Source organism: Drosophila miranda, chromosome 3 (assembly GCF_003369915.1).
Source record: "Drosophila miranda strain MSH22 chromosome 3, D.miranda_PacBio2.1, whole genome shotgun sequence".
NCBI classification, from domain to species: domain Eukaryota; kingdom Metazoa; phylum Arthropoda; class Insecta; order Diptera; family Drosophilidae; genus Drosophila; species Drosophila miranda.
This window is the reverse complement of record NC_046676.1, coordinates 6,779,441-6,806,398: the sequence shown is the minus strand read 5'-3', so window position 1 is coordinate 6,806,398 and position 26,958 is coordinate 6,779,441. Positions and strand designations below refer to the sequence as shown.

The 26,958-nt window shown below is 43.7% G+C and overlaps 3 protein-coding genes across 4 annotated transcripts in view; all 3 read right to left on the bottom strand.

Moving 5' to 3' along the window:
• LOC117185766 (zwei Ig domain protein zig-8) overlaps positions 1-14,455 on the bottom strand; it is a 47,856-nt gene extending 33,401 nt beyond the window's left edge. Inside the window, exon 1 of one of the 2 annotated variants that reach the window (XM_033391568.1) lies at positions 13,752-14,455. In XM_033391568.1, coding sequence (XP_033247459.1) covers positions 13,752-13,887 — 136 coding nt within the window. In that variant the 5' untranslated portion in view covers positions 13,888-14,455. The remainder of the gene's footprint in view (positions 1-13,751) is intronic. The other variant, XM_033391569.1, reaches the window with a different exon arrangement.
• A 5,742-nt stretch (positions 14,456-20,197) lies between these two features.
• On the bottom strand, positions 20,198-21,224 carry LOC108158323. The gene is made up of 2 exons (XM_017290563.2): positions 21,067-21,224; positions 20,198-21,003 (listed from the first exon to the last, which is right to left on the bottom strand). The coding sequence occupies exons 1-2, from the start codon at positions 21,185-21,187 to the stop codon at positions 20,426-20,428; spliced, it is 699 nt and encodes a 232-aa protein (XP_017146052.1). The 5' UTR covers positions 21,188-21,224; the 3' UTR covers positions 20,198-20,425.
• Positions 21,225-21,323: 99 nt separating this feature from the next.
• On the bottom strand, positions 21,324-21,842 carry LOC108158009. The gene is made up of 3 exons (XM_017290152.1): positions 21,770-21,842; positions 21,407-21,699; positions 21,324-21,338 (listed from the first exon to the last, which is right to left on the bottom strand). The coding sequence occupies exons 1-3, from the start codon at positions 21,840-21,842 to the stop codon at positions 21,324-21,326; spliced, it is 381 nt and encodes a 126-aa protein (XP_017145641.1).
• Positions 21,843-26,958: the final 5,116 nt, after the last annotated feature.

Sequence of the window (26,958 nt, the reverse complement as noted above, 5' to 3'; positions counted from 1 at the left end):
ACCGACAATGGGAAATGATGAAATGTAAACCAAACGAAAACATCAGCAAACAAAAGCAAAGGAAAAGGAGCAAACGGTGCAGGATCCGGATCCGAAGTAAGGGCCAAAACAGACTGAGGCGAACAAAGCGAAAACAGGGCGCAAATTACATGTATAATCAAGTGAAGAAATACGAGCGCACATTAATAATCCAGATTCATTAAGGACAACCCCAGCCATTTCCTCTGCCCCTGACCCAGAGAGAGGGAGGGACAGAGCTGGAAGATACACCAAAACATGGCAAAGCAAACAAATTGCAAATTGCAGTAGTGGCCGAGCGCAAATCGGCAGAAAAAGGGCAGAAAAAAGGGCTTGAAATAGCCGAAGCTAAATGGCAAATTGCTTGGCCAACACTTTTCCGCTCCAGAGTATGCTTCTCGCTAATAGCAGGCTGACCGGTCAAGAACGGGTCTAAAAATTGTGTTTATGCTGTAGAATACTCTCTAATGAGGCCATATATCCATCAGACTTGTACTTTTCACACACAGTTCTAATATACGTATTTCGTACATAATGCACTTCATAGAACAACACAAATATTGGCGTTACTAGCTAACAAGTTAATGAATGAATAACAATAATTCAAAAGTTATAAAATTCATAGCTTTTGATAGTTTTTTATGATCCGTAATATGCATGGCTATATGTTTTGGAAGCCATTACATTTAGGCAAGAAGGCCTTAGTACAGATCAGCCGATAGTCGTCTAAATGCAAGGGGGTCGGAAAGCAGAGTTGCCATATCTATGACAACTAGTTTCTCAGTAACTAAGATCATCTCTAGCAAGTACTCGTATGTGTCGAGTGATATTAAAGATTTGCGAACGTATATTTCTCACTCGGCTCGATCGATTTTGCAGGACTCTAGTATATATACCACCCCGCTTGAAGATGAAAATATACTTGTCTGCAGTCAACAGCTGTTTCTGTAAAGTCATAACTGGAAAATGGAAATTTGTAGATGTTGTCAAATTTAATTAAACGCCACTTTCGGCCGAGCCGGGGCCCATGAATAATCGACGGCAAATAAAGAGAAAATGAAATTATTTTGAATTTGTCACTGTCGCGGTTTGTTGGCAGTAAGTGGCTGACAGCTCTCTGCTCCGGCTGTCCCCGTGGTTGCCAATGAGACACGGAGCGGCACTCGAAACAAATTGCCACATCCAGGATGCCTCGTCTGAGGGCGTGGAACGACTCGTCTGGTTCGTGCACCTTGGCAACCGCAGCAATAACCTCGACTTTGCCGCATAAATCTTCATCAGTCAAAGTAAGAAGAACAACAGCGAAACCACTGCCACTGCCGGTGACACTGTATCTCCTCTGCAGTAGCAGCTACAGCATTTTCAGTAAGAGTCTCCGTTTCATTCTTATTTATTTATTTATTTTATATTGCGTACAGGCTTTAATTAAAATTTATTTAAATACATTTTTTTCGGTAATCATTATGCTCGCAAGGAAACGCCTGAGCTTCCTGGTGCTACTTCTGTCTCCGCTTCTGCTCAGTGATTTATAATGAAAAGTTGCCAGTCGCGTCGCCGGTTTCAGTGCTAACGAAATGCAAACATGCATACTAATTACATTTAAAACCGTCGGCTAAGCCAAGTTAAGCACGAGAATAAATCCTTTTCAGCTCAGCCAGGAGCAGGAGGAGCAGGAGCCGGAGCGAGATATGAAAAAAAATGATTACAAGTGTAGGATGTGTAAAGGGATCTGATCTCCTCTCCGCTGGTGCCTCATCCCTGGAAATTATTTGTAAATGCTGTTTAAGGCCGCCGCTGAGAGGCTTTTCTTTTCCTGTCCCTACATCTTTCCCCTCTCGACTTTTCCGCAGCTCGTGCTTATTATTTGCATATTTATGCTGGAGCGGGGAGCAGAGCGCATAGAGATGGAAATGTTTGGGTCCGAGAGGCAGCGAAACTGTGGTTACTCTTTGTGTGGCTTTGGGTGTGTGCCCGTGCTGGATGTGTTGGGACATGTTCTCTCCCACTCCCTGCCATAATCAATCGCACTTGGAATGGAACAATCTATTCTAAATTTTTTGTTTGTAACAAAAAACAAAAAGGAAAAAATAAAATGAGTTATTTCCCTATACCACTGCTACTGTCACTCCTCCGTCACTGTCTCAGCATCTCTTTCTCTCGTTCTCATTCAACAATATTAAGGAAAATGAATTCCAAAATGCCTCTGATGTGGTTCCACACTCCTTTTCCATCCTTGACTGGCTCTCTTTCTTCTCTCTGGTTTCTGCTTGCCCAGTTTTAAGCAGAATTTCCCCAAGCGAAAGGCACCAAGAGTGCTAATGAAATTATGAGTGTGCGAGTTCGCGAGAGTGTGCGTGTGGGTGTGGGTGCGTGTGTATGCGGGCTTACTTTTTTATGATAATGTATTTAATGAAATGCCATATGGATGTTTATTAGGATATTAAATATTTACGCTGACAGTCGGGGGGACTGGAGTGTGCCGATTGTGGCCACATCACGTACTTCAATAAGAGTCGCAGATAAACAAGAGAAGGTTGACGGCTAATACGCAGATTCATTTGTTTCTTATGTGCAACATAAAATTTTAATTAGCTACAATGTCTCCTCAACTTTTGATTCGCTTTAAGGATGCACAGGACACATTTCATCTGTTGCTTTAATTTTCTGTCTGAGTGATTTAATTATTGCCACGACCTGAAGTCTGCACACAGCTCATGCCAATACGGATACCCGATGCTGGTGTTGTTTGGCAAATTTGCGCTCGATTGGTTAATAGCGACTGCGACTAGGATGTATCTCCATCTCCATCTCCTCCTCCATTTCTCTTTCTCTATTTGCCTGTGTAGCTGCTTAGCAATTACGTGTGTGCCTAAGCCATAAGTACGGACAGATAAACCCAACACAGATGACAGATGATTAAGCTTGGCAAACATTCACACAAATAGACGTTTCACTGCTTCACTGCATTTCAATTATTTGAGTCCCGGGAGGAGCAATTAAAATCTGCCGGAATTGGTTGGGCGAAATTCTGATCAATAAATCGATACATAGCACAGACAGATACACACACACAGATACAGACACCCTTTGAATATCAAATTTATGCTGAGCTCAGAACAAGACTCCCAAGTCCTAGGAACTGGCAACATTTTCGAGGAAAATACTGCGAGGAAAAGCCGACTCTTCCACAGACTCTTGTATGTGATCCAGCACTTAAGATGTAGAAGTTGTATTGCTGAGTATATCGACCAGAAGATACTCATCGCTCAGAAATGTATTGCTATCAGGGGCATACTGAATCTGCGTTAGTCTTTGTGGGAAGTGTATTTGCTCCAAGTCTCTGACATCCTGGCATTCAGACAGAGCCAACATACGTATCTTGTGCTGCACACATGAGTATAACAAAAGCCAGAAGCGCCGGAGAATTAGGCAAGTGATACATCAGCTGAAAGAAGATGGGGAATGAGAAGGAGGGACTGGGACTAACGAACAGAGCCTAAAAAGGGGTTAATGAAAATGAATGCTACAGTGGCAACCCCCTTCCGACTCTGCCCCGCACACTTTTTTGTGCCGCAGTGCCATGTGTGAATGTGTGAGTGTGGGCCCATCTCCATCTCGCGGGCTCTCTGTTTTTGTGCACTTTCCAATGGACCCTTTGTGTGTGCTCGTCCCGCGAGGGATTTCAACATAATGAATGAATATGAATTTACTGTGACATTTTTAACTGTGGCGATATCTTCCGTGTAGATGGCTTTTAGGCGCACTGCCTCTTTGTTTCCTCATTTGTCTCGCTGGCTCTGGCGCTGCCGTCAAGTGAGTGCACATAATGTGACAGTGCACAGACACACACTCCCATATCAATCATTGTGGATTATAAAATGTGCCACTGACTGACTGATGCAGGACTGCGAAAAGAGCTGGCGGCAGAGACACTAGGCAGCAGAGGAGTAGCCGGAGCCGCCCCTCCCGCTGGGGCCTCCAGCCAGACAGATGGCAAATGTATCATTAATATATAATGCGCCAAAAAGTATGCAAAACTTTTCGTTGTCACTTTTTTTCTTGCTGCCAGAAGCTGTCAACAAACTCGACTCCCGGCCCGCACATTAAGCGAGTCTTGTGGCATCTAAAAGCCAAAGGGGGATTAGAGTACGGTCTCATATTGGACTTGTATTTCGGATTCAGATGGTTATTAAATGATCTACCCAGCAGAGACAGGGACAGAGCCAGATAGAGATACAGAGAGAGAGTTTCTTTGGGAGTGTATGAGGCTGTGTGCTTAGGCTGTCAACATTTGCTTTGGAAGTTTTGCCCGCAGTTGAATCAACTTTGAAGCAGAATGAACATCAAACTAACAGCCAACGAGGCATGTTAAGCCAACTGCAAATTGCCTCAGTGGTAGCCGCAACAACAGCTCCAAGAGTCCACAAAAGAGTCAGCTTATTAACTGCCTGACAACTTTCCTTTCCCAGCATATATCAGAGCAGCTGCATCTGCAGCACCATCCATACAGGCCCCATCCAACGAGGAAAAGCAAACAGAAAACTGCCGGCACGAAGGCAAAACAAGCAACTGCACCTGCAGCAAACTTGTGGTTGCAGCAGAAATAATTAAAAATAATTACGACCACAGCAGAAGCAACAGCAGCAGCATGAGGAAGTGCTGAAGCCAAACTACGACCAACATTGCAGATGCCAGGGATATGAAGTTCCAATTGCTCGCCTGAAATCCTTCTTCGAGCAGGCCAGTGACAGTCGGAGTCGCAGCAGTAAAATTAATAAGTACATCTACGTACGGGCCAAAAGTTCGCCATCACAGCATTTCCATGGAGATTTTCGTAGAAGCTACTTTCAGCAGTTTCTCCTTCCTCCATCAATTGTTTAATACCAAAATTTGCAGCAATTGTTTCATCTCAAGGCAAACCAGCAAGTGGAGGAAAGTCCAAGAACATGTCCTGATTACATCCGATCTAAGCATTTCACAGCAGCTCATATTGAGTTGCGACTTATGACATTGCAGTGATTTTAATCAGGCGTTCCGAAATCAAACGAAATTCTAATTAAGTTCTGTTCCATTGGGGACACACATGCACACAGCTCTCGCTCTCTCGACATGATAATGGAATGTGGCTAAAGTGCTACATGGAGCAGGGACACCCATTAAGCAGTAAAAGGGGCAGTACGACATTTCTCAAATTATTTTAGATTGCCGTTGAAAGAGAGAGGGAAAGAACACCGGAAACAGGACATGTTGTACATCATAGGCTGGGTCCATTCACTCGGCTTTTAGCTAAGCTTTGCTTATGGCCCGGCCAACAAATTATCAAATCCATCCTACGCACAGCAGAGTCACATTGGGGATTGTCCAGGCCCAGGCCCAGGGCCCACTGGTCCACAGAGCGCCATCTAATGTCCGCACGTAGTCAGGGTGTTCCATTCCCACGCCCTCTCTCTATCTCTCTCTGGGTCTCTCGATCCCTGTGAAATTTAACATATGTGCTCCAATTTGTAAGTGTGTCCTGTGTATTCGAGAATTGTGCAATTTTTCAGACCCCCAGCCCAGCTGGCCCAAGGGATAATCAGATTGAGCGCAGCTGAAGGAGGAGCTGAGGGCAGCAAATATTCGTCGTATTCCTTTTGGCAAACTTTATTTAATGCCGTAATTTATTATGGCAGCTCCCGAAAAGAGCCAGCGTCTATAGATTTCATAGAAATTGACACTGAACTCCTGTGTCTTGGACCATATTCTTAGCCAAGAAGTCTTGCCTTGCCTTAGCAATTAATGTGAAAAGTCATTCCAAATTTGCCCAAGGCCCAAACCAATCAAAGTTCCATCAGCACAGCCCCATAGCAAGTCCAATATTTGCTCGAATTATTTGCAGATTGCGCCCGACTGTGGCCACAGATACATACATATGTATGTATTTTTTTTTCAATAATCTGGACAGATATTTACAGCCTTCAGCTTTGTTCGCAGTCAGTCTGTTTCTTAAATTTAAAAAACTTTTGCATAAACACTTCCTTTGTGAGATGTTTGGAAATAATGTTACTTTTTGCCTTTACAAATGTTGCATGTTTTGGATCTTCATTTTTCGATTACGGCTGTTACGCTCCTAACAATGGTTGTGGGCTCCATTGCTTGTGGGCTGTATTCATTGTCTCTCCTTAATACAGTTTTAATTACACTACAGCATCAGGTTGCGAAAAAATGAGTCAAGAGCTTCCATTTCTTTTTAATGGGTTTTTCTACTCTTTTTTAGGGGAATTCCAAAGAGCTGTCAAAACACAACGCGTTCAGATAACAAAGCAGCCACGTATTCTTGCTTAATATTCATTGGGGGGGCCACAAAAAAAGGCATTGGACCGCATGGTCCCAAAACCAACATTTGGCCAACGCACACAACCGACGAAAAATACCCAAACAAATTGTCTCGCCCAGCGGAAAATGTCTGGGAGCGATGCCATTTTGATCAACCATTGAGGCGGCTTAATTACTGCGAACAGGCAACTCTGTGGGCCCAAACACCAACACCCATCCAAATGGCCAACTGCAGGAGCTGGCCACAAACATAAAAGTGAAATTTGCGACCGGCCATAAAAAGTTCAATAGACAGCAACGCCTCTCCCAGCTATGAATGTCAATGATGGAGGCACGGAGAGGGAGGTCGGAGGAAATATGAAATGGGCCTGGTGTCCTTTTTGGATAGAACCGAATTTGGTCGCCTTTTCAGGGTCAGAGAAAGCTTTTCGCTGAATCTCTCAGTGCAAACAGAAGTTGTAATTACCCTAACTGGGCATTAATATGTTTTCTCTCTTCACATTACCGTTATTCATCACACTGAAAGAAGGAATGAGCAGAGAAAGAGAAATAGAGAGAGAGAGAGAGAGTGAGAGGAACGAGGACTTTTGCCTAGTTCCGGGTCTTGGGCACATTACGTATACGCAGCGTCTTCCGGTCTCGTTTTTTCGTGACCAAGTTTAATTGCTTTCTGCTGTTTTTAACGGCCCAAACCAATTGTGTATATTGTTGTAGCTGTTGCCGCTCTTGGCCACTTGCCAATGCACTCACACGCACACACACACACAAACATTGCCTTACCGCCGCTGTTGCATATTCCGATTCGCCTCATGCTACTACCCTACTGACGGGTACTTAAAGTTTTGTCAGAGAACAGACAAATCCAGGAAGACAGAAACAGCTACTAGTCTTTAATGGATAAGGGATTAACGTCGTTATAAGGAACCCCAGCAGAAAGATTTGAAGAATTGGATATCTGGAAACACTATGCTCGTATACGCCACTGTTATGGTGAAAGTTCGGACTTAGTCAAAGAAATTTCTAGCTCTTGCATACTAGTTCTCTGAGGGTATTTGAAGCTTCGACTTGGTGCATTCAGAGTATGCTCAGAGTATTGCAGCTTGCCTTGTTGTGTTGCTCTTTTTTCACGAAAGGACACCACAAAATTAAGGAAAATGCTTAAGTTCAGTGAACCAAATGTGGAACAGTCGGTGGCTGCTTTCCTGCTGGTATTTTCTTTATTTCACTGCTTTTTTTCGAGTGTATATTGTGTGTGTGTGTCTGCTCCGCTTTTTTCAGAGAAAACAAATGCGCATAATTGTCGAGCGCGAAACATAAAAATGTAGAACACGACAAGCTCCCATAAATGTTAGTTGGCTGTCAATTCGTGTTCGCAGCTTGATAAACGAGTGAGGCTCGGCTTAATTAAGTGTGCTTCTGCCCTGCCTGTCTCTGCCTTTCTTCCAATCAATGCAAAGTGGCATACGGAAGTTGCCTTCTTATCCTCTCACTGTACATATCAAAGGACTCTGCTCGAAGGGGCCCAAACTTTCGGCCAACAATGGCTAAGGAAACGGGAAATGAAAAACGCTTTGACTATATAAGAGCTCCAAAGCGGAAATGACACATCAACACAATTGCAAACGGTTTGTATGTGCGGCACATACTCATACATATACAAGTAAACTCGTATTCTCACTCGTACGAAAAAAAACCCTTGATGTGGGTGGGCGTGGGGCAAAAGGACGAACCAAGGCGAAATAAATAAATATGACACGCGCGAGCGCATGAGAAATGCGTCAGCCCCCCAGGCGCCAAACTCTGCTGACAATACACCAGCGGAGCAGCGGAGGCAGAACCAGCATCAGAGGCAGCAACTGCGGCGGCAGCAGGCAGCAGCAGCAGCAGAAACTGCGGCAACAATAACAGAGCTGTGAGGCAGACATGTACAACAAATAAATTCGAAACAAGTGAGAATGCTGCAGTGTAGTCATGCGACTTAAAGATACCCACTACTTGGGAACTATCCAAGCAAAACTTTTACGGAAATGAAAGTACTGCCAAAATAGTGTTGCCTTTGATAAAGTCCCCAAAACCTAGTGGATAAGCGCAAGTATATAACCAAGTAAAAGAGGAGCTTGTAGATCCTACAAGGTTTGTTATCTATTTTCCAAATACTCTCAGAGTATGAATAGTTAGTTGGTAAGCAGCTAGACAATCAGCTAACTTGAAGGTCAAAGTAGAAGCATAGCTATAGCATTTGAGTTACGCCTCAAGATTTAAAAACAAATAATAATAAATAAAACTGTCCGAACTAGCCAGAACCTTTCAAAATAAATCATCTTCTCTGCCAATATTGAAAAACATTTTGATTATGGAGTAAACATACATTTCTCATTTCTCTCTATTCAATCAATAAATAAGAAATAATAAATCTACGCTTTTAAAAATTGAAAATATTTCATAATATCCAAAATTGAAACAAGTCTCTGGAAAAATGGCTTGCGCAAACATGCAAAAATCGACTTTAAATGTAAATAATATCAATTTTTCGATTATGTAGAAAGGTTTTCTGCAAATGTTGAATAAAATAATCTAAATGCGAATATGCAGTCAGAAAACGAACTTATTGACTGGATTCACTGAACTAAATGCAATTGGGATGCAAGTAAAAGCCTGAGAAGCTAGCCGCAGATGCCCAAAGTACAAAACCCGTACGAGGTAACACCAAAAAAAGACAGCGACGAAAGGATAAGGAACCAATGCGGCTCAGCTCCGGGAGGCCACCCTTTGTTGCTACTGCCGCTGCCGCTGATGTGTCTGTGTGAAATATTTCGGAATGACAGAGCAATAAAACTGCTACATCAAGGGGGACACACAGCAACAGCATAGACAATTGTTGGTTGTTTCCTGCTAGTTGGGAGCCTTAAACATGCTTATTTCGGCATTTCTTCCATCTCCGTCTCCAGCTCCATCTCCAGCCACAGCTCCATCTCTCACAGAGCCCTTGGCTTGCCCCTACCCCTCTTCTCCTTGTTTTTGTGTGGAATTTTTAATAAAAACGGCTCAGACACAGCTCGGGGAAAGTCGGCTCAAAGCAACATCTCATGTAGGTTACCGGCACGCCCCGTGGCATGCAACAGCAACAACGAGAACTTGGTCCCTGACACGTGTGGAGGTGTCCCCGTGTTAATAAAACCGAATTTTACTTGCGGAATCATTGGGGCCTATCCGATTTTTAGAGTCGCGCAACTGGTTTATGTTGCTCTTGCGGATTTATCGACAGGACACCCGTACACCTCTTTCGGCTGTACTTGTACTTTCGGCCCAAGAAACTAAGAGCGACTATATCCATTTTACGACACTTGTCTGTCTCTATCAGTGTCTGTGTCTGCGTGTCGAGTGCCTGTACGAGTGTGTCTGTTTTGTGTCTTTTTGTCTGCCAGTGTCTGTCGCTCCCTATCTCTCTGTGTGTATCTGTGTTTTGGTTCAATTTGGGTTAACACTTTTGGCTAAAGGCTTGAAAATCGAGCTGGGAGACAGCCCAGCTGCTCGAGACTTCCCGCTGGTGGAGTGCTTTTTAATAGCCCAGGCTCAAGGCTGTTTGAAAGGTCGAAAGCCGGGCGGGGACCGGGACCCACCACATAACGGATTGGGTACAGAAGGCGGTTCCACTGAACTGCTCTACTTTCGGGCTAATTTATGACAGCATCTAATTTGGCCGACAATAAACAAAACAATTCTCGAGCCATGCTCGGACTCTGAAAATTAGTTGAAATCAAATGCATAAATTTCTGTTTTTTTTGTCTCGCTGGTACGTGACTGAAATGGTTATGCTTCTGTGTCTGTGAGAATTGTGTGCCAAGTGAGTCAAAAAATAATACCCACACACATACGCACGTGCTGTCCCCATACCTACTCTCGCTACTCACCCACCCTCTTTCTATCATTTCTATGAAAATAAAAACAATTTTCAGTTTCCTCTTGACGAACAAAACAAAACAAAAATAAGACAGCCCACACTCAGCGGCCCAGAGGAAACGGAAGCATCCATCCATTGCATATCCCCGGCACACAAGCCGTAGCTGTCATATAAATGTCAGATCCATAAGTGTTACGAAGGCAACGGCAGTAAAGAAATGCTTGCGGCTTGACCTGTGCAGACAATAAAACTTTAACCGAAGAAAATTTCGATTTACTAGAAAGAAACGAAAACCATCAAGAAAGAATTTCTTTTGTTGAAGTTCTCCTTTCTATTCATTCGAAACTACGATACCTAAGATATTTAATGGCTACAAAAGCCAAAGATTCAAATAACCCAATTTCGAACGACTTCACAAAAAAAAAAAATCCAAGCATGATTCGCACAAACCAATTTAAATAGAAAATTCTGAACCCATTCTTTAAATATTTGAATTGAGTTTTCAATCTAGCTTACTGCTCAGATTTCCTGTCAAGAAAAGTAATATATTCAAATAGCAATTTAAAAACATTTTTTAAATCAAGATGTCTATACTGTGAGGAAATATGTACTTGACCAAATCGGGTCAACACACACAATGGTATGATGAATGGGGGGTCGTCTCTCTAAATACACACACACCAGCCATTCCATCTCTGTCCCGACTGAGCTTCTTATTCCGCATTCATCATTCAACGCAAATTCCACCGAAACCATATGCCATTAAAATCAACAACATCACAAAGTTTGTCTCTTCAACCAGCTTGTGGGAATACAAAATTTGTGTACTCGAGTATCTGCTTGTATCTGTATGTGTAAATATACAGAGAAGAAATCAGGTCTGCTGCCCACGCCTTATTGATAATGTGCGCTGGCCTTGAAGCCTGTGCCCGTCGGGCCCTGGGACTCGCTCGCTGCCAAGTTTGTGTGAATAACCTGGGCCCGACGGCAAATAGGTCTCTCGCTCTTCCTCTGCTCTCCTCCTCGTCTCAGTTGAGTATGTGCTTTGCATACTCTGGGGCGCCTTGAAAGAACTCATCGATTTGACTGTATTTATGGGCGAAAGAGGGAGTGGAAGCGTGTGCGTGATGCCTGGCACTTGTCTGCGCCAATGCGTGGCTTCATTCATCAGTCTGACACCGCTGAATGATGTGCCCCACTGATTGCCAAGGGCCGTTGGCGAGGCCTCAGGCAAAGCTAGCTCTATCTCTTCCTTGCTGCCAGATTCTTTCTCTCTTACTTACCATTAATTATCCCTTTACTATATGATAAATGTATTCATCATTAAAGGCAAACGGGTCGATGAATGTGTTACATTTTTCAAAAACTACGTACTGCTATATGTAGCATATTGTAAGTCGGAAATGTAAGGGAAAACTAAATCCACTTGATCTGCAAGAGTATTAAGGGCTCAGGTTCTGGCAGCATCCTTTGGTTTTTTTAATATTTCCATCGCATCGGTTTTGCAACTGAAAATCACGTTTCCCATTATTGCTTTTGACAATAATAATTTTCCAACTCTTTTTCATGGTTTCGTGGAAAATATTTGCAGAAATATTTTACCGTGACGCAGGAAAAAACAACTTTCTACACGGCAGTACGAACGATTAATACGTTGTAAAAAGGGAGAGTAAAACCGTTTGTTTGCCTTTCAATGGCAAACAGCTGTGCAAATAACTGCAATTTTGCATACTGCAAACCGCAAGTACGAAATTTATTTATTAATAAACCAGAAAACCAAACAACAACAAGGGACGGCACGGGGGGACACAAGCGGTGGCTTTTATGAATTCATTACGGGAAATATGCGCATTTTTTATCAGGTTTTTACCCATCAATTAAGAGGTGAAAAAGTATCTGACAAACAGTTATCGATCAGAAAAAAACGTTTTGTACACTTCTAACGCGTGGAATGTCCAGTGCCGTTTTCCTTTTCAATTTTCCATATTTGCAGAGTGGAGACCCTGAAGTAGAGCTCTTTCAGGTTCATCGCAGATGGTTTTTCCTCTGTTTATTGTTTACCCTATATCATTGATTAATTGTCCCCCTATGATTCGATTCTATCATGTGACAGCCAAGTATCCTGAGTGTCACTCTCACCATCTTGTCCATTAAGCAAATACATTTTTAATTGCATAATCGGAGAGCAAACAACTACCTCAAGAAAAATTCGCATGGAATTTCCTTTGATAGCTTTTTGCCTTTCTGCAGGTTCTCCTGCAGACGTCCTCAATTGCCAGAATGAGGGAATTCTGTTTGTCTGCGCTTAGCCCAGCTTCAAGTAGCTTTTAGCCAAATGAAATGCCAGACGAAGAGGAGAGCAAGTCAAAGGAAAGGAAATGAAACAATTTACGCAAAAGTGAATTGCATTTTGAAAGTACGAGTATTTCATTTGAAAATTACAAAACGAAAGACAGGGCGAGACGAGACGATAGACGACGGACGAGAACAATTGCCATGGAAAATTATGGAAAATTATGTGAAAATTCATGTTGATGGCTTGTTTCTTCTCTGCCTGGACAAACAAAAGCAAAGAGAGAGAAGGGAAAACATTCTGTTGTAAGCTGAATATGGCAAACACTGAAACCAAAAGCCAGAGACCAAAACCCAATGGCAACAGTTTCTTGTGTCAACTGCCACATGCAACACAGCATCAGCAGCAGCAGCAGCAGCTGCAGCACGAGGGCAGCAGAGTAGAGGGAGCTGTAACGACCCTGACCAAGCATCAACAGCATTTTCCAAGTGTCTGCCGCTCGTTAGTTTTTGTTTTTTCCATTTCCACATTTCTATCTGGTGCTGGTGCTGGTACTGCTACTAGTGCTGGTGATGCATTGAAAGTGAGTTTTTTTCTGCCCCAGTGTGGCAGAGAGTATTATATAAAAATGTGTGCCACGCATGCAGAGGCATGTAGCAGAGCAAAACCTCTCTCTCTCTATCTACCGCAAGTGCTGGGCTCTGCAGGGTCTGCCATTCATTCCCAGACAGCAGCGGCAACTCTTCAAATGATTGCTGGACTAACCTTGACGGCTAAAGGACACAGACCGTTGCTAGAATTCGGATTCGGATAAGGACCAGGACTAGGCCATGGACTGGGTTCGCTCCTGCACCCCTCTTCAGACGGTCACACTAAATACTTTCACCTTTTGACTTTCCACAAAAAAAAAGGGAAACTTTTCCTCTGTCTCCGTCTCCACAAAAGTGGAATTAAAATTCCCAGGACAAAAATTAAAGAATTTCAATTGGCAAACTCCCGCCTTTGTGCTCGGCCCGGAAATTGGAAGGGAAATCCAAGGCGACAAAGGAAAACCTTTTGCTGGGGAGGAGGAGCGTTGTGCTGCTGGAGGGTTGAGGTTGAGGAGGCTGCAATTAGAGCAGCCAGCGCTTGGCGCAAACAAATTAAATTTAATTTGAAATTAAATGAAAATAAATTGGATTATTTAATTAAAAAGGCCGCGCTGAGAGGAGGGTAGGGTCTCACCTCTAAGCAGCGCCATCGACAGCAGCAGCCAACTGATGAGCCAGTTGAGTAATCCGAAATTGGCTCTGGCCGGGAGCAGGGATGATGCCGATGCCGATGCCGATGACGGGGACAACGATGTCAGGCGGGCGGACATTCTATTGCTGTTTCTGTAGCTGTTATCCGCAAGTTTATTGTTATTATCGTTGTACTCTCGGCACGCGATCCCCCAGCAAAACGTGTCGGTGCGGGGGGTGGGAGATGTTGAGGTCGGTCTGGTCAACTAACGATTCCGTCAAATTAGATCCGGGAAGCACTCTCTACTAAGCTCTGCCTGGGGAGCAATGAAAGTGTTTGTTTTTGTTTCGGGGGTTTCCTGTTTTTCGTTTTTCGCACTGTTTCTTTTTAATCCTCTTCAGTTGAAGTTTTTTTCCAACAACTTCTCGGTGCACAATGTCTACGTTATGTCTATAGACTACACTGTTTCTCACTTGAAAGTAACCGAACCGTAGAGGTTCATTCGTAGGGTACCATGCAAGCGATTATTGCATTTTAATCGCCAGTCATTAATTCGCAATTAACACGCAAAGGGGCTCATTAGGCCTAGGGAACACTTGGCCCTACTAAAAAAGAATCGAAACCGGAATCTGAATCTGGTCTGAACTGACCGCGCACCATAAATCAAGAGACGCGTGCTTCGCTTCCAAGTCGCAGGATGGAACTGAAAGGCGAGTGGCGGTCGTGGTCGTGGTCGTGTGCCCCATGCGGCAGAACGAATGCGGCATGCCTCGCGCCACTCGTCGTCGTGCCCCACTCGGCTTTCCCCCAAAAGAGAGCCACGAAGAGAGCCACGAAGAGAGCCAGCGAGCTCTTAGAACTCAGATTATTGGAGCACGAAATTGCAAGGAAACTTTGAAGTGAAGCTATTCACATTTTTTGTATTGTTTGTTGCACTGCCGCCTATGCACTCGATTGTTGTACCCAGGTCTGCTGCATCTATTTTTTAATATATCTTTACATTCCGGCATATAAATGGAGTATGTACTTTCTATGGGTATTCGGTATTTGAGTTTATTCGTTGGGTAAAGTTTCCGATATACTTACGACCAGGAAATGTCATTCTGTTGTTGTTTCTTAATAATATTTAAATGTTGAATATTATTAAATTATTTTTATTAACAAAGCTATCGCAAGTACATATGCACTAATAATATGTATGTTTTTTCCGGGGAAACCTTTGAATATATTTAATTGAAAAACTAAAGGAATTTATAATCTAAATCTAATCAAACCTGATTTATTTGGCTTTCCATTCTGTTTTATCCTACCAGTTCTGCATCTGTTCTGTTCAATTATTTAAAAACTATTTATTTATTTATTTGAGCAGGCATTTGGCCGCTAGCAAAAAGAATGGTGGAACAATCGTCTCAGTAGGCCAACAAGTTCTGCAGTCAATATGCAAAAACCACAACAACAAAAGACTCGAACTTATGTCCTGCCGTAGGTCAGTAAAGCAGTAAGTACTCGTACACGTACGAGTATGTACAATATAAGAGCTTTTCCCGACTCTTATACCGCCCGATGGCTAAGAATGGCTAAGAGAGAATTTCCCCCGCAACGAGCGTTGACTCAAAACAAACTGTTGGCTTTGTTGGTCTCATCGAAGTTCCCCTCAATTCAATTGGTCAACAAAAAATGCATTTTTAATTAATGCCCGTAATTAGCCTTTTTCCTTTAGTATCCCTTACGTGGTTTTTACGTTTTATTGTTGGAACTCAGGTCACACCACACACACGGGGACGCAGACAAACGGTCAGAGTCACAGTCACAGTGGGAAAAACACACTCATACACACAAAGGAGAATTTTTCAATCAATTTGCGAAACTTTTAATTACAAGTCAATTTCATTTTGTGCAAACAAACAGATCAAATGCACTCGACGGCCCCGCAAAGGTCAAGCCGAAGCGATTAAATCAATTAAATTAATTAGAGAGAATGTGAAATGTATTTGCAGATTGGCCAAAACTTTTCCAGCTGATTATATTTAATTAATTGGCCCCCAGCTATTGGCTTTCCCGCTGTCACACTGGCGACTGTCTTATGCAATCAAGTTTTCAACTTTTAAACCATCCAAGGTCGTCGTAATTAGCGTCACACACCCTCATACGATTACTTCATATTCAAGATGAATACAGTGAAAGCTCATTGAGTGGACGACGAAACTCTCCTGACAGGACTTTATTGGTATTATTGTACCTTTAAGGCAGACGTACTCGTAGTCACTTTCGGATTCCACAACATCGGCTGACCGCTCTAGAGCCTCTTCACTGTATCTGGTCAAGGAGATGGCAGATGGAGGCACGTGTCAATCGCAAGCCGATTATAGATAAATTAAAAGGCGAAAAAGCAAAATCTGTAAACTTTTTAATTGAAACAATTTGTACAATTTTTCCCAAATGTACCCCCACGAAAGCAGAAAAGAACAGACAAACTTTCAGGTTTTTGCTTTTAATCTTCGTTTTTGGGAGCCTTGAGCGATCCATTTACCGAGCAGGACCAGGACCAGGACCCTCGGACCGTCTCGGTCTTTGGGTGATTTCTTTATTGAATTATTCGGCTGCTTTAACATGGGGGGTGTGGTTAAAATATTATTCTGTATTGATTTTCTATATTGACAAACACGCTCGCAGTCGCTCCCCATAAATGCGGCGAATCTTGTTCGGTTTCTATCCGGATTTCCTTTGGCACATCATTATTCCAATCAGAGACGCACGCGCGACTCACAATTGGATTCGGATTCGGATATGGATCTGGGTGCTGGTGGCACCGTGCTGCCGGCACTGCTGATGCGGCGTGCCGGTTAGGGGTGAACAAACAAATCAAAAATCTATTAAGACTCTCGGGGGACCCTGTCTGAGCCGTTTTCCTTGCGGTCACGTGTCGCCACGGAGCTGCAATGATACTCGTATCCCGCGCTGCCTCTTGACATCCACCCAAAAGTGCCGAACACTTCCGGATCCCGTTCCGCGCTGCGACTGGGGGCTGAGCGCTCGGGAGAGATGGCTTCATTAGGAGTGCAGCGGGGAAAATGATGACCCTTTGGAGGGCCTGGCACGAGGGTGGAAAGTGCCATTAATTGAAATGCCAGGCAACAGCTTGTCAAGCCAACGAGCCATGGCCAAATTACAGCCGCACACACGCTCTAACGTCCTTTTCCCTTTCAACAAGTATCGTATCCCGTGTTAACTTGTTTATACTTTTCAAGAGAAGACTTTTCAAATGATTATTCCCGTTTGTCGTAGATTTCCCAGGGTATATTGACGAATTGATATTGTACATCGTTCTTATATCGTTCTTATAGCCAAAATATTGCTCTTCTTCCGCTTCCTTTTATAAGATTTGCTTGTAAAGGGTATTCTGCATTCGGGATATCTCTGCTCCTAACAACTTGTTTTGATTTTGAAAGTGCGTGAGAGTGTGAGTGTTCCACCTTCATGCTACTCTCTCCGTCTCTATATCCCCCCGCTGTTCTCAAGAGATCTCATAAAACAAAGGGGACCAAACCCCACCAGAGCAAAAAATGGAAAGAAAAAAAAAGCAAACCAAAGCAGAGCAAACAAACGCAAAAGGGAAAAGAAATGAGCGGCGCTGCAATAAAAATCAAACCCGCATAATTTAACACAAGTGCGCGCTCTCTTCACAGCTGACTCAGTGTCGCTGGAAGGGGGGCGGGACTGGAAAAGGGGAATGGGGGTCGCGTGTGCGTGTGTGACGACACTTAGGGCCAAAGAGGAGGATGGGTGCAAAACATCTCAATTATTTGTTGGCTCGGGGACCTTTGTACATATATGTATACCTACACCCCCCCTCACACGCGCCGTATTCTTCGGAAGCGCCTTATTTTATTATCAGCCCAGCGACAACAGCAACATTAACATTTAAAACAATTTTCAATGTAGTAAAAATAACTGTAAAAATGCTTGCAAAGACCAGAGAAGGGGAGAGAGAAAAAGAGAGCCAGAAGCAAGAACAAAACAGCATCTACTATGTGTATGTGTATTTGTGTTTGTATTTCAGTTATTTCACAATTCACACGCCCGCCTGCATACTTAACTCCAACGGCAACTACAATAACAATAACAAGAAATTAAAGCATTGGAAACCGAAGCTTCGGATACCCTTGCGTGTCCATTGCCGCTTTGGAAGCTACACCGACATAGTCAACACATCTGGCTACAATTATTCTTACTCATGAAGAGATATACATACATATATGTAAAATCAAACGACAGCGTTAAATAGCCGAACGCATATCCACTAAAAATAAAAAAAAAGTGCATGAAAGCATTTCGCTGTTGCGTGAATCTCAATCACAAGAGGCACGAGATGAACGAAATCAACAACAAAAACAAGTGCATCGGGCATTTACTTCCGCTTCGTTTCTTCATCTCGCATTGGAGTATTCCGCTCATCCGAATATGTTGATTGTTGCTATGGACAGGACAAATGCTACTCCCTGAAATTGAGACACCACCAATACCATTGAACGGCTTGCTCATCGGCACGGATCCAGATTCAAAAATGTTTCTGAAGTACACTCCCACATTAAAATCATATTTCCAAATGACATCGTTCCGAGCAATGCTGCGACAAATGGTTGACCGGTTCATCGATAATCCTTTAATCTTTGCCGGTCCAAACGCCTGATATAACTCGTAATACTTACTCTCCGTAAGGGTATAGCACGAACAACCGCAAGGAGAGCAAACAGCTGGAGGAGAGCACTTGCCCTCGACCCTGTACTTCCCACTACCTCCCTCCCTCGAAGTAGCATAGTGTTTGGGGAGGGGCGAAGAGAGGGCAGCAAGTAAGACAGCCCAGCCACACAACAACAGTTTTTCTTATCGCTCAAATGTCATCGACTGTCGGCAGTTTTTGGCTTTCGCTTTTGCTTTGACTTTGGCTGCCACTTCCCCATCTTCTGCCTGATGCCTCACACTGCTTGACTCGCAAAAGGGCGTTCATTTGTGAAATTCTAGCCATGCCCAGGGGCGGCACTTGCGGCATTTAGTTAGTAATTTAGCGCATTTAGTACGCAATTTCTGCTCCAAGAGGGGAAACCCTCGCCCGTTTGGAGCGGGGGAACAGGACTAGGATTAGGTCCAAGCATGGGACCGAGCAGAAACTGCTCCACTGGGGGGTCATGGTCATGGACTGGTCATTAAGCCGCCTCTGTGTTGGTGAAGTGCAAAATAATTGTAGTTTTTGTTGGTGATTTTCTCATGAATATAGCAAACAAGTACATATGTTGGCATACTGAGAAAAATCAAAAATCAATCAACAGTTGTTGAGAAGAAGAGAAATCATGTGTCAAGTATAAAGAGATGATCATCCGAAAATGGATTCAGGGAAGGCTTTAATCTAGTATATTCTCTTATATTTTTTAATCACCACTTGCTCAGATTATTCGGATTGTTCTTCTGCTTTTCGTTCAAATTGAGAAGCAATATAGATTCGAAATTTTCCCTCAGTGTGTCCTACATACATACGAGTATGTGGACCATCAGATATAATCTGAACGGCTGTTTGGGCGAATCAGAGATATGGTAATTTGAGTTTAGTCTTCTTTTCTGAGCTTGTCTTCTCCCTCTTTCAGTCCCTTCCTAATAGTCTACACACTTTAATCACATCAACCACTCTGACAGAACATTCAAGACATTACCATAAATAATAAATGATCCCTAATGCAATTCCTGTTTTGGCCCACACAGAGAAAGGGCCTCAGAGTCTGCGGTTCGATTCGGCCGAAGGGCAGACAATAACATAAACATTGCATTTGGCCAACTGAGAGCTGACGAAGAAGAAGCCTCAGATGGGAGAGCGACAGCGTTAATAGTTTGCTAGACAAAGACCAGGGTGGAGGTCCTTTAACCACATAAATTTCGCATCCAAATCAATAAGAGAACCCCCAGCATTGGAGGAGTGGAAGTGGAAACCAGCGGAAGCCGTTGACATTGGCTTGTGCTAAAGTTAATAAATTGTGGCCAAGGAGGATTTATGTGCCTGGGCCACTGCCCTCGACGGCAATGACATTTCAATGTTTACATAAGGCCCAAAATCCAGCCATAGGCAAAGACAGCTGTGTAAATGGGGCAAGGGGCAAGTTGTGTTGAATGCTTCGTGCGTGGCTTTTTGTATTAATAACCATTCTGGCACTTCGCTGTGCGTGACGCTGCAAATGTGTCAGAGTGTGGGCACATATGCATTGGAACATGAACCGAAGAACCCACGCCCAGGCACATTCCTCGCACTGTAAAATAAACTCTTTAGGCTTCCAATCTTTAAGGGTATATCTGGAACTGGATAACTAAATATCGATTGGGGAAAAATATATAAAAACTGTAAACTAAAACTTTACTTTAATGTCAGATTGTATATCGAAATTATATACGGTCTGAACTCAATTGGTTCGAGAGTTTCAGAGAACACTCTTTTTCGTCGAGTGTGGAATGTCGTCAGAGTGCATGTCAGCAAATCATAAAATATGTCAATGTAGGTTTTTGCCTGTGTCATCCGACCATTTATAATAGCGCGCCCACGTGCGGAACAGTTAAAATTTAATAAACTAATCGAAATCAATAAATAAGTGATAGCTTAAAGTAGGTTAGGGGTCGTCTAAGTTCAAAGACTGTGCTCAGCGAACCCTCTGGTCGACTCGCCGCTTGGACTGGCGCCGGGATCGGCTGCGGTTGCGAGTGTTTGCAGTCGTATCAGGGCGTGCCACCAGCTGACGTCGCCGCCTGACTCCAGAGTTGAGCACAATGCAGGTGACGCCTCCACCGGATGACCCCGTGCCGGTGCCAGTCCCTGTGCCCAACTGTCGCTCCTCGCCGGGCAGCTCTGAGCTAATGGGATCGCTGTAGACTAGATCATCACTCGAATCTCTGTTATTGCTACTCCGTCCACTGATGGTCTCTCCATCGGCACTGCGGCTCTTGAAGCAGATCTCCTGAGCAGTGCCAGTGCTCCCCGTCGTTGAGGAGGAGGTGGTGTTCAGCAGATTGGTGACATACTGGATTGTGGCATTCGAGGTGATCACGTCAAAGAGTAGGGAGCCACCGACGCCCTTGGTGATGCCCAGGGCGAAGCCTGTGATGCCAGCCACAGCAGAGGAAAGCGATCTTCCAGCCTCGGAATCTTCATCCAGACCTGTCTCCCTCAGGGCAGCGCGCAGCTCCCGCACCGACAACGGACGCAGGGCCAACCGCCGAGCTACGGATCAAACGAGATCATTAATCAGGCCGACTCGTCTCTTTCCATCTCCATGTCTCTCACCTTCAACTCCAGCACTGAGACCCGCGACGAGGATGAGTAGGCAGAATGCCCCGAAATTCCCAAACGATTTCATTTTCTCGATGATCTTTTGCGTGATCGCGTAGAAACCCAACTGAAACATTCGGCAAGTTCTGCCCGACTTTTATGCCCAGCAGAGAGAAGACAAAGAAAGTTCAGCAAATCATTTTGCATATGCAAATTCCGAAAAAAAAAAAAACTCTGACCTCTGACAGTGAGCAGCCCTCCAACCAGTTCGCTCAGATTACAGTCATCTGTTTTTATAGTAAACAATACAGGTAGTCATCGCATTAGAACTCTTGAAAGATATTTCCTCTTCTACATCGCCATCGCTATCCACATCGTAGTAAGGTGTTAGATCGTTCCCTGATCTCTCCGTGTTGAAGCAGATCTCTCTGACTGTGGCCTCACTTGCTGAACTTTCGCTATCTTCGATGTCGGTTACGTTGGCGATGATCACGTCGTAGATAAAAACCCCGGTCAGGGCCTTTCCCAGGCCTAGGGCAAAGCCAGTCAAGGCAGCAAACCCACTGGATACAGATCGTCCCAGAGCCGGAGAGCTCCCCAGTTCGTGGACCTCTTCGCGCAGCAGGGGCCGAAGTTTCAGATGTCTAGCTATCAAAAAAGAGAAAACTAATTAGTTGAAGGGCTTGGTGAACCTGAGTTGAACCAGTCGCATCACAACCTGATGTGTCGCCGAACAGCAAAGGCAGCAGCGCCAGCAACAGAATCCTCATCGACGTGTGGCTGCTGTTCATCTTCAGCATGAGTGACTCGGCCTGTCCTACACTCTGATTTATATGCACGAGCCCAATCTCAAGAACCCATTTGCATATCCGTTAATCACTGGCGAGGCCGGTAATCACTCATCACAGTCCATACATACATACATACTCGTATATTCCCATTATAGGTAGCAAAATTTCGTATGTTTCTTTTTCCTAATCAAGCACTTTCACTTTGCCAGATATGAATATGGAAACCTGCAAATGATTAGCTTTGAAGGCGAAAGCAACCGGCTGTGGGGTCTCCTAGATTTGGTGTCACAGACTGCTGGAAATAACATACAAATATTCTTGAGAACAGCTGACCTGTAAATCGAACCATGTCACAAGGTGAACCAAAACGTGTTGGTCCCCAAGCCACGAGTCTTATGTAACCCAGTCTGCGCCAGTGCCAACACATTTCACCTCGTTAGCATTTCTGAATCTTTGTTTTGGTAAGACCCTTGCGGTGGCATTCGCATAATATTCGTACTTTATCTTTGTATCCGTTAATATGTCCGCCTGTCAGTTCAGTGTATGAGTCCGAGTCACTCCATCCGTCTGTCCATCATCATATCTGTTTCTTCCTCCATTTCTCTGTAAATTAGGCACACGCTTACACAGATGTCCATCCGTGGTCCATTCGTCTATCAGTGTCCGTCTTTCAAGTGTCAGCGTTTGCCGTTCCGTTCATCCATCAATTCTGTTTAGTTTCCTGTCCATCAGTTAATCAGTGCATCTGTCAGCCCTATTGATTCAATCGCTGATCAATGCATTGAACCTGTTGGAAGTAGCGAAGCCATTAGAATGATCTAATATATATCTAAAACCTCCCAGATAGTCTTGTTCCAGTAAGGTATTCCAAGCTTCGCCTCGTCAGTTTTGAAAATAAATTCCGAATCTGTGGCTGGGTTGGAAGTACGTATATTAAGCAGATTTTATGGCTTACAACTGCATAGTCAAAGGGGACTCCTTGAAAGGGGACAGCAGTAGTCCCCGGTTGCAGTTTTATTTGCCACGTACAAGTTGTGAATGGCCGGGCCAAGTGGCGCATAAAAACTTTTACTTGCAGCTTTGTCAGACATTTGCTTTTTAAAATGGCTTAAAGCTGACATCTGCCAATTGCCTGGGAAGTTTTTGGGTTCCTCGTGGGATTGGAGGCGAGCTACAAAGTCGAACTATCTCCCTCTGCCTTCATTCACTTGCTCGTTTTTTTGTTTTTGCGGCCACTTAAGTGTCAAGCATTTGTGCAACAGCTGCCACGAGGCAACAAGTGAAATGGATGCCGAGCTGTCTGCGCACGCGAACAATGCCACATCAACATAATCATTAGCATCATTATAGAGCTCCTTGTCCCCTCTTGTGGCACGCCCGATTGTTTGTAATTTACGCTGTGCCAGCGGCCGTTGCGCATAACATCATTTGCAGCTCGTTAATCAGTTCTGACGTTGCAGGGGACTGAAGGAGTTTCAAGAACCAGAACCGAGCGCCAAAAACTTGCCCGTCATGTGGCAGGTCTTGACTCCTGCAGCTATGGAGCCTATCTTGCCACACAATACTCCCTCATATTATCGCTCTCATCATTAAAGTTGATTTGTAACAAGCCGTGGGATACATTACGATTGGGATTAGGGTTTCATAGACATATCTCGCCACCGCATACTCCGTGGAATGCAGGGCATCTGTGCAGCTTTGGGCCAATGTTCGTCGTTTCTTGCCTTGGTTCGCCATGCTCCTACACCTCCGACATCACAATGAGCAGGCACCATAATTTCATCGCCTTTTTTGCGGGTTTTATGTGGCATGGCTGAGTGGATTTTATGCTGTGCAACAGCAGCGGGAACAGCCAAATGAACATGCAACCTTCAGCAGCAGCAGCAGCAATAACAGCAGCAGCAGCAGCGTGGCCGGAAAGATGTGGCGATAGCAGGGTCAGCCAGCACCGAGCACCAGAGCCCGACGAGGCAGGGCAGCAGCGGCGGAAGTGGGCATATTTCAGCAGCTGCGCGAGATAAAGCAGCCGCGATGATAAACCTCAACTGTACACTCAGGGAAACTTCCGATTACTTAGGTTACCCAGACTGCTTTAAAATAACTACCATGAACATTTACTGCATTTAAGAAGCTGTACGAAGAAGGTATTCTAATCAAATCTATGAAAAAGTTTACTAAATGGTGTATTGAAATAGAGGAGACTCCTTTGTGCGAGTGTTTTTTTGTTCAATATATAACTACGGGTATACACATATGTATATACATACACTTATCAACTTTATGGATAACACAATTTATAAAGGCCAACGGAAAGGAGTAAAGTTACTTGGGGACCATTTACTCGTTAACATTAAACGCCTTTTGTGCATTACGAGACATTGCCACTGCCGCATCCGATGTCGCTGTCGCTGCCACAGATACTGACTTCCACCACTGAACAGATACTGCTGTGATAACACTTTGCTTTGATGGGCGGACATTCGGGCAGTTGATGGTTCGGCTCTTGAGTGGGTTCGATATATCCAATCAATGCTGGCCCATTAGCGCGTTTACGGCCAGATATGGTTATAAGTTGCATCAAAAGTTGATGGCTCCATTGTAAAGGTTGCTTTTTATTTACGATGCGATTTTTGTGCCCAGAAGGGGAACTGGAACTGCTACACCCCTACTCCTCTGCAGGGGGGTCAATGTCTAATTGTGAGAACAAGAACATGCGTAGAACGAAACAAAACTGAGCGAAACTTTATTTAGCTTAGCGCCATAAATCATTCTTTATTTCGCTCACGCACACCCGCACCCGCATCCATAATGTATGGGGCTGGACATTAGCACCTTCCTGGTGGCCAGCAAATCAAGTCTCGTGTTTGGCCCGAGTGTTTCTGTGTGGCCGGTAATTAATTATGGTGTTATTTAATTTAATTGTGTGAGGCATTAGGAGGCACTCCTGCGATGCTTAAGTGTGTCTACAAATGGGTTTCTATTTCTCCCTCTGAAAACCGAATATCCGCCTGAACAAGCTCTCCGTTTTGTGATATTTTGAATCCGCAGTCGAAAAAAATATTTAGAGGAAATGCTATAAATGCCTAGAAATATCAATTTTTTCAACATTTTCACTAGCATTAGAATAAACATTTATTTTTAGTGTTTTTCCTATATACCATTTGGTGAACCTTTCGACCTCTGTTGTTCAAACCATTTTCCCCTTCGATTTGATTCAGTTATTGTCCCCAATCAAAGCGTGTTTGGACGACAGGCAGAAGTTGTTGTCCTTTCAAGTGTCAGGCCTTGAACCGCTGACAACGAAATTTTGATGGGGGTCATGTGGAAAATTGGCTCGGAATTTTCCCTTTTCTGGGGTATCTGGAATTGGAAGCCTTCTACCCACTTATGTATGTTGGCATTTTAAATTAGCGTTAATTGAACCCATCTGGGCGGAGATTTGATTTCCTTTTTTGTGTGTTTCTGTCTTGCTGTGCTTTTGCTTTTGGACATGTCAGCAAGTCAATCAGTCGGTCCATCAGTCAGTTAGCCAGCTGTCAGAGCTGTTTATGTGTAGAACAGGAGATGGAGATGCCGATAAATATGGGTGGAAAATACTCCGGCTAAGGCCCTCGAATCGAATCCGATTGGACTTGGCACGGTTCAAAATATTTTAAGCGAAAATGTTGCGCATATGTTACCTTAAATGCAGTGATACGGAAAGCGATAAATAGTAATAAATGAAATATGCATTTAAATTAATTTTCCATAGGGCATGCCTGCGCGGAAAGTCCCTATCCTGGATGATCAAAAACAAATGGACCTAAGGGACAAGTAAGGCTTTTACCGATTGCATTATGGCAGGGTATTTCCGACAGCCAATGGTATTTGTTTGTAGAGTTTATTTATAACATTTGTTTCCCAACTAAGCTTCTAGAGGTTAATCAGCCAGAAAATCAACAGTTGCGCATAATTAATGTGTCCATTTCCATTTACAATTCCATGTGCATTGAACCACAAATGTGCAGCAAACAATTTATTAACTGGCTCTGCCGCAGTCACACTCGCACTCTTTCGGTTGTCATTTGCAGCTACATATTTGATGCCCAGCCCGTCCGCCCGTCCGCCCGTCCGGACAAGGCCTAATTAATTTCACGCTTTTTCTCTCCGCGCATCCGTCTCTTGGAGACGGTTTCTTTTGGGGAATTTCATAAATATTTAATGCAAAATAATTAACAGAATCGGTAGGCAAACGGACGATAGCGATGATTGATTGCCTCCCGCCGCCATTTGGACAGTCATAAAATTTCCGTTAATCAAGTTTTATTAATTAAAGCCGACAACCTCCCTCCCCCACAGACAGTAAATCATTCCGATTAAACGGTTTTGAGGTCTGTCACCAGGTACTTCTGTCACCCTTGCCAAAATCCCCTGGATACATCTATGACATTTACCATTTTTTCTCTCTCTCTCTCGCTTTGTCCAAAATTGCAGAAATTTAATTACATATTTTGACTTACTGGAAAGGGTAGAAATATTCAAAGCTGCAACCACAAATCAAAGTTAAATGCAACTTCTTGTTGGATATTCGAGACATTTTCAGACAATAATTACTGTTAGACTATTTTTGTGAATTCAATTATAAATGATATGTGTGTTATTACTTTTTCTTGAGAAGATTTAACAAGTAATAATCAATGAGTGCTACGGTGCCACACAATGGTACAATGGTACAATGGTTTCAATGAAGTGCAGATGCTGCATCCTTAATCTGCGTGATTCCCTTCAATGGCCTGCAAGGCAGAAAATTATCGCATAAAATATGATGTCTGTAGGTTCATATGCCAACTAGTCCCTCCTTCAGTAATTAAGCTATGAAAATCAGACTTGACCCTTCTCCCTTCAAACCCCAAAGCATTTGGTTATTTCATGCTAAGATTGGAATTGGAACTCATGAGATATAGTAAATATGTTTCAAATAAGTTTAATCGTTGTCGTGTTGGGTCAAAATTATACACAAATTAATGTATCAAAACAATAAATCAAAGCAATTACTTAATTGCCTTTTATGATTCCAACCAGGTGGGATAGAACCGGCAAGGACTGAACTTCAGTTTGGCTTCCTCCGCTCAACGCT

Excerpts from the sequence above, each read along its gene's own strand:
- LOC108158323 (XM_017290563.2), bottom strand. The coding sequence starts at position 21,187 with ATGTTTCAGTTGGGTTTCTACGCGATCACGCAAAAGATCATCGAGAAA. Across the intron at positions 21,004-21,066 it reads TCTCAGTGCTGGAGTTGAAG|CTCGGCGGTTGGCCCTGCGT; the intron begins GTGAGAGACATG and ends TTTGATCCGTAG.
- LOC108158009 (XM_017290152.1), bottom strand. The coding sequence starts at position 21,842 with ATGAACAGCAGCCACACGTCGATGAGGATTCTGTTGCTGGCGCTGCTG. Across the intron at positions 21,700-21,769 it reads GCTGTTCGGCGACACATCAG|CTAGACATCTGAAACTTCGG; the intron begins GTTGTGATGCGA and ends CTTTTTTGATAG.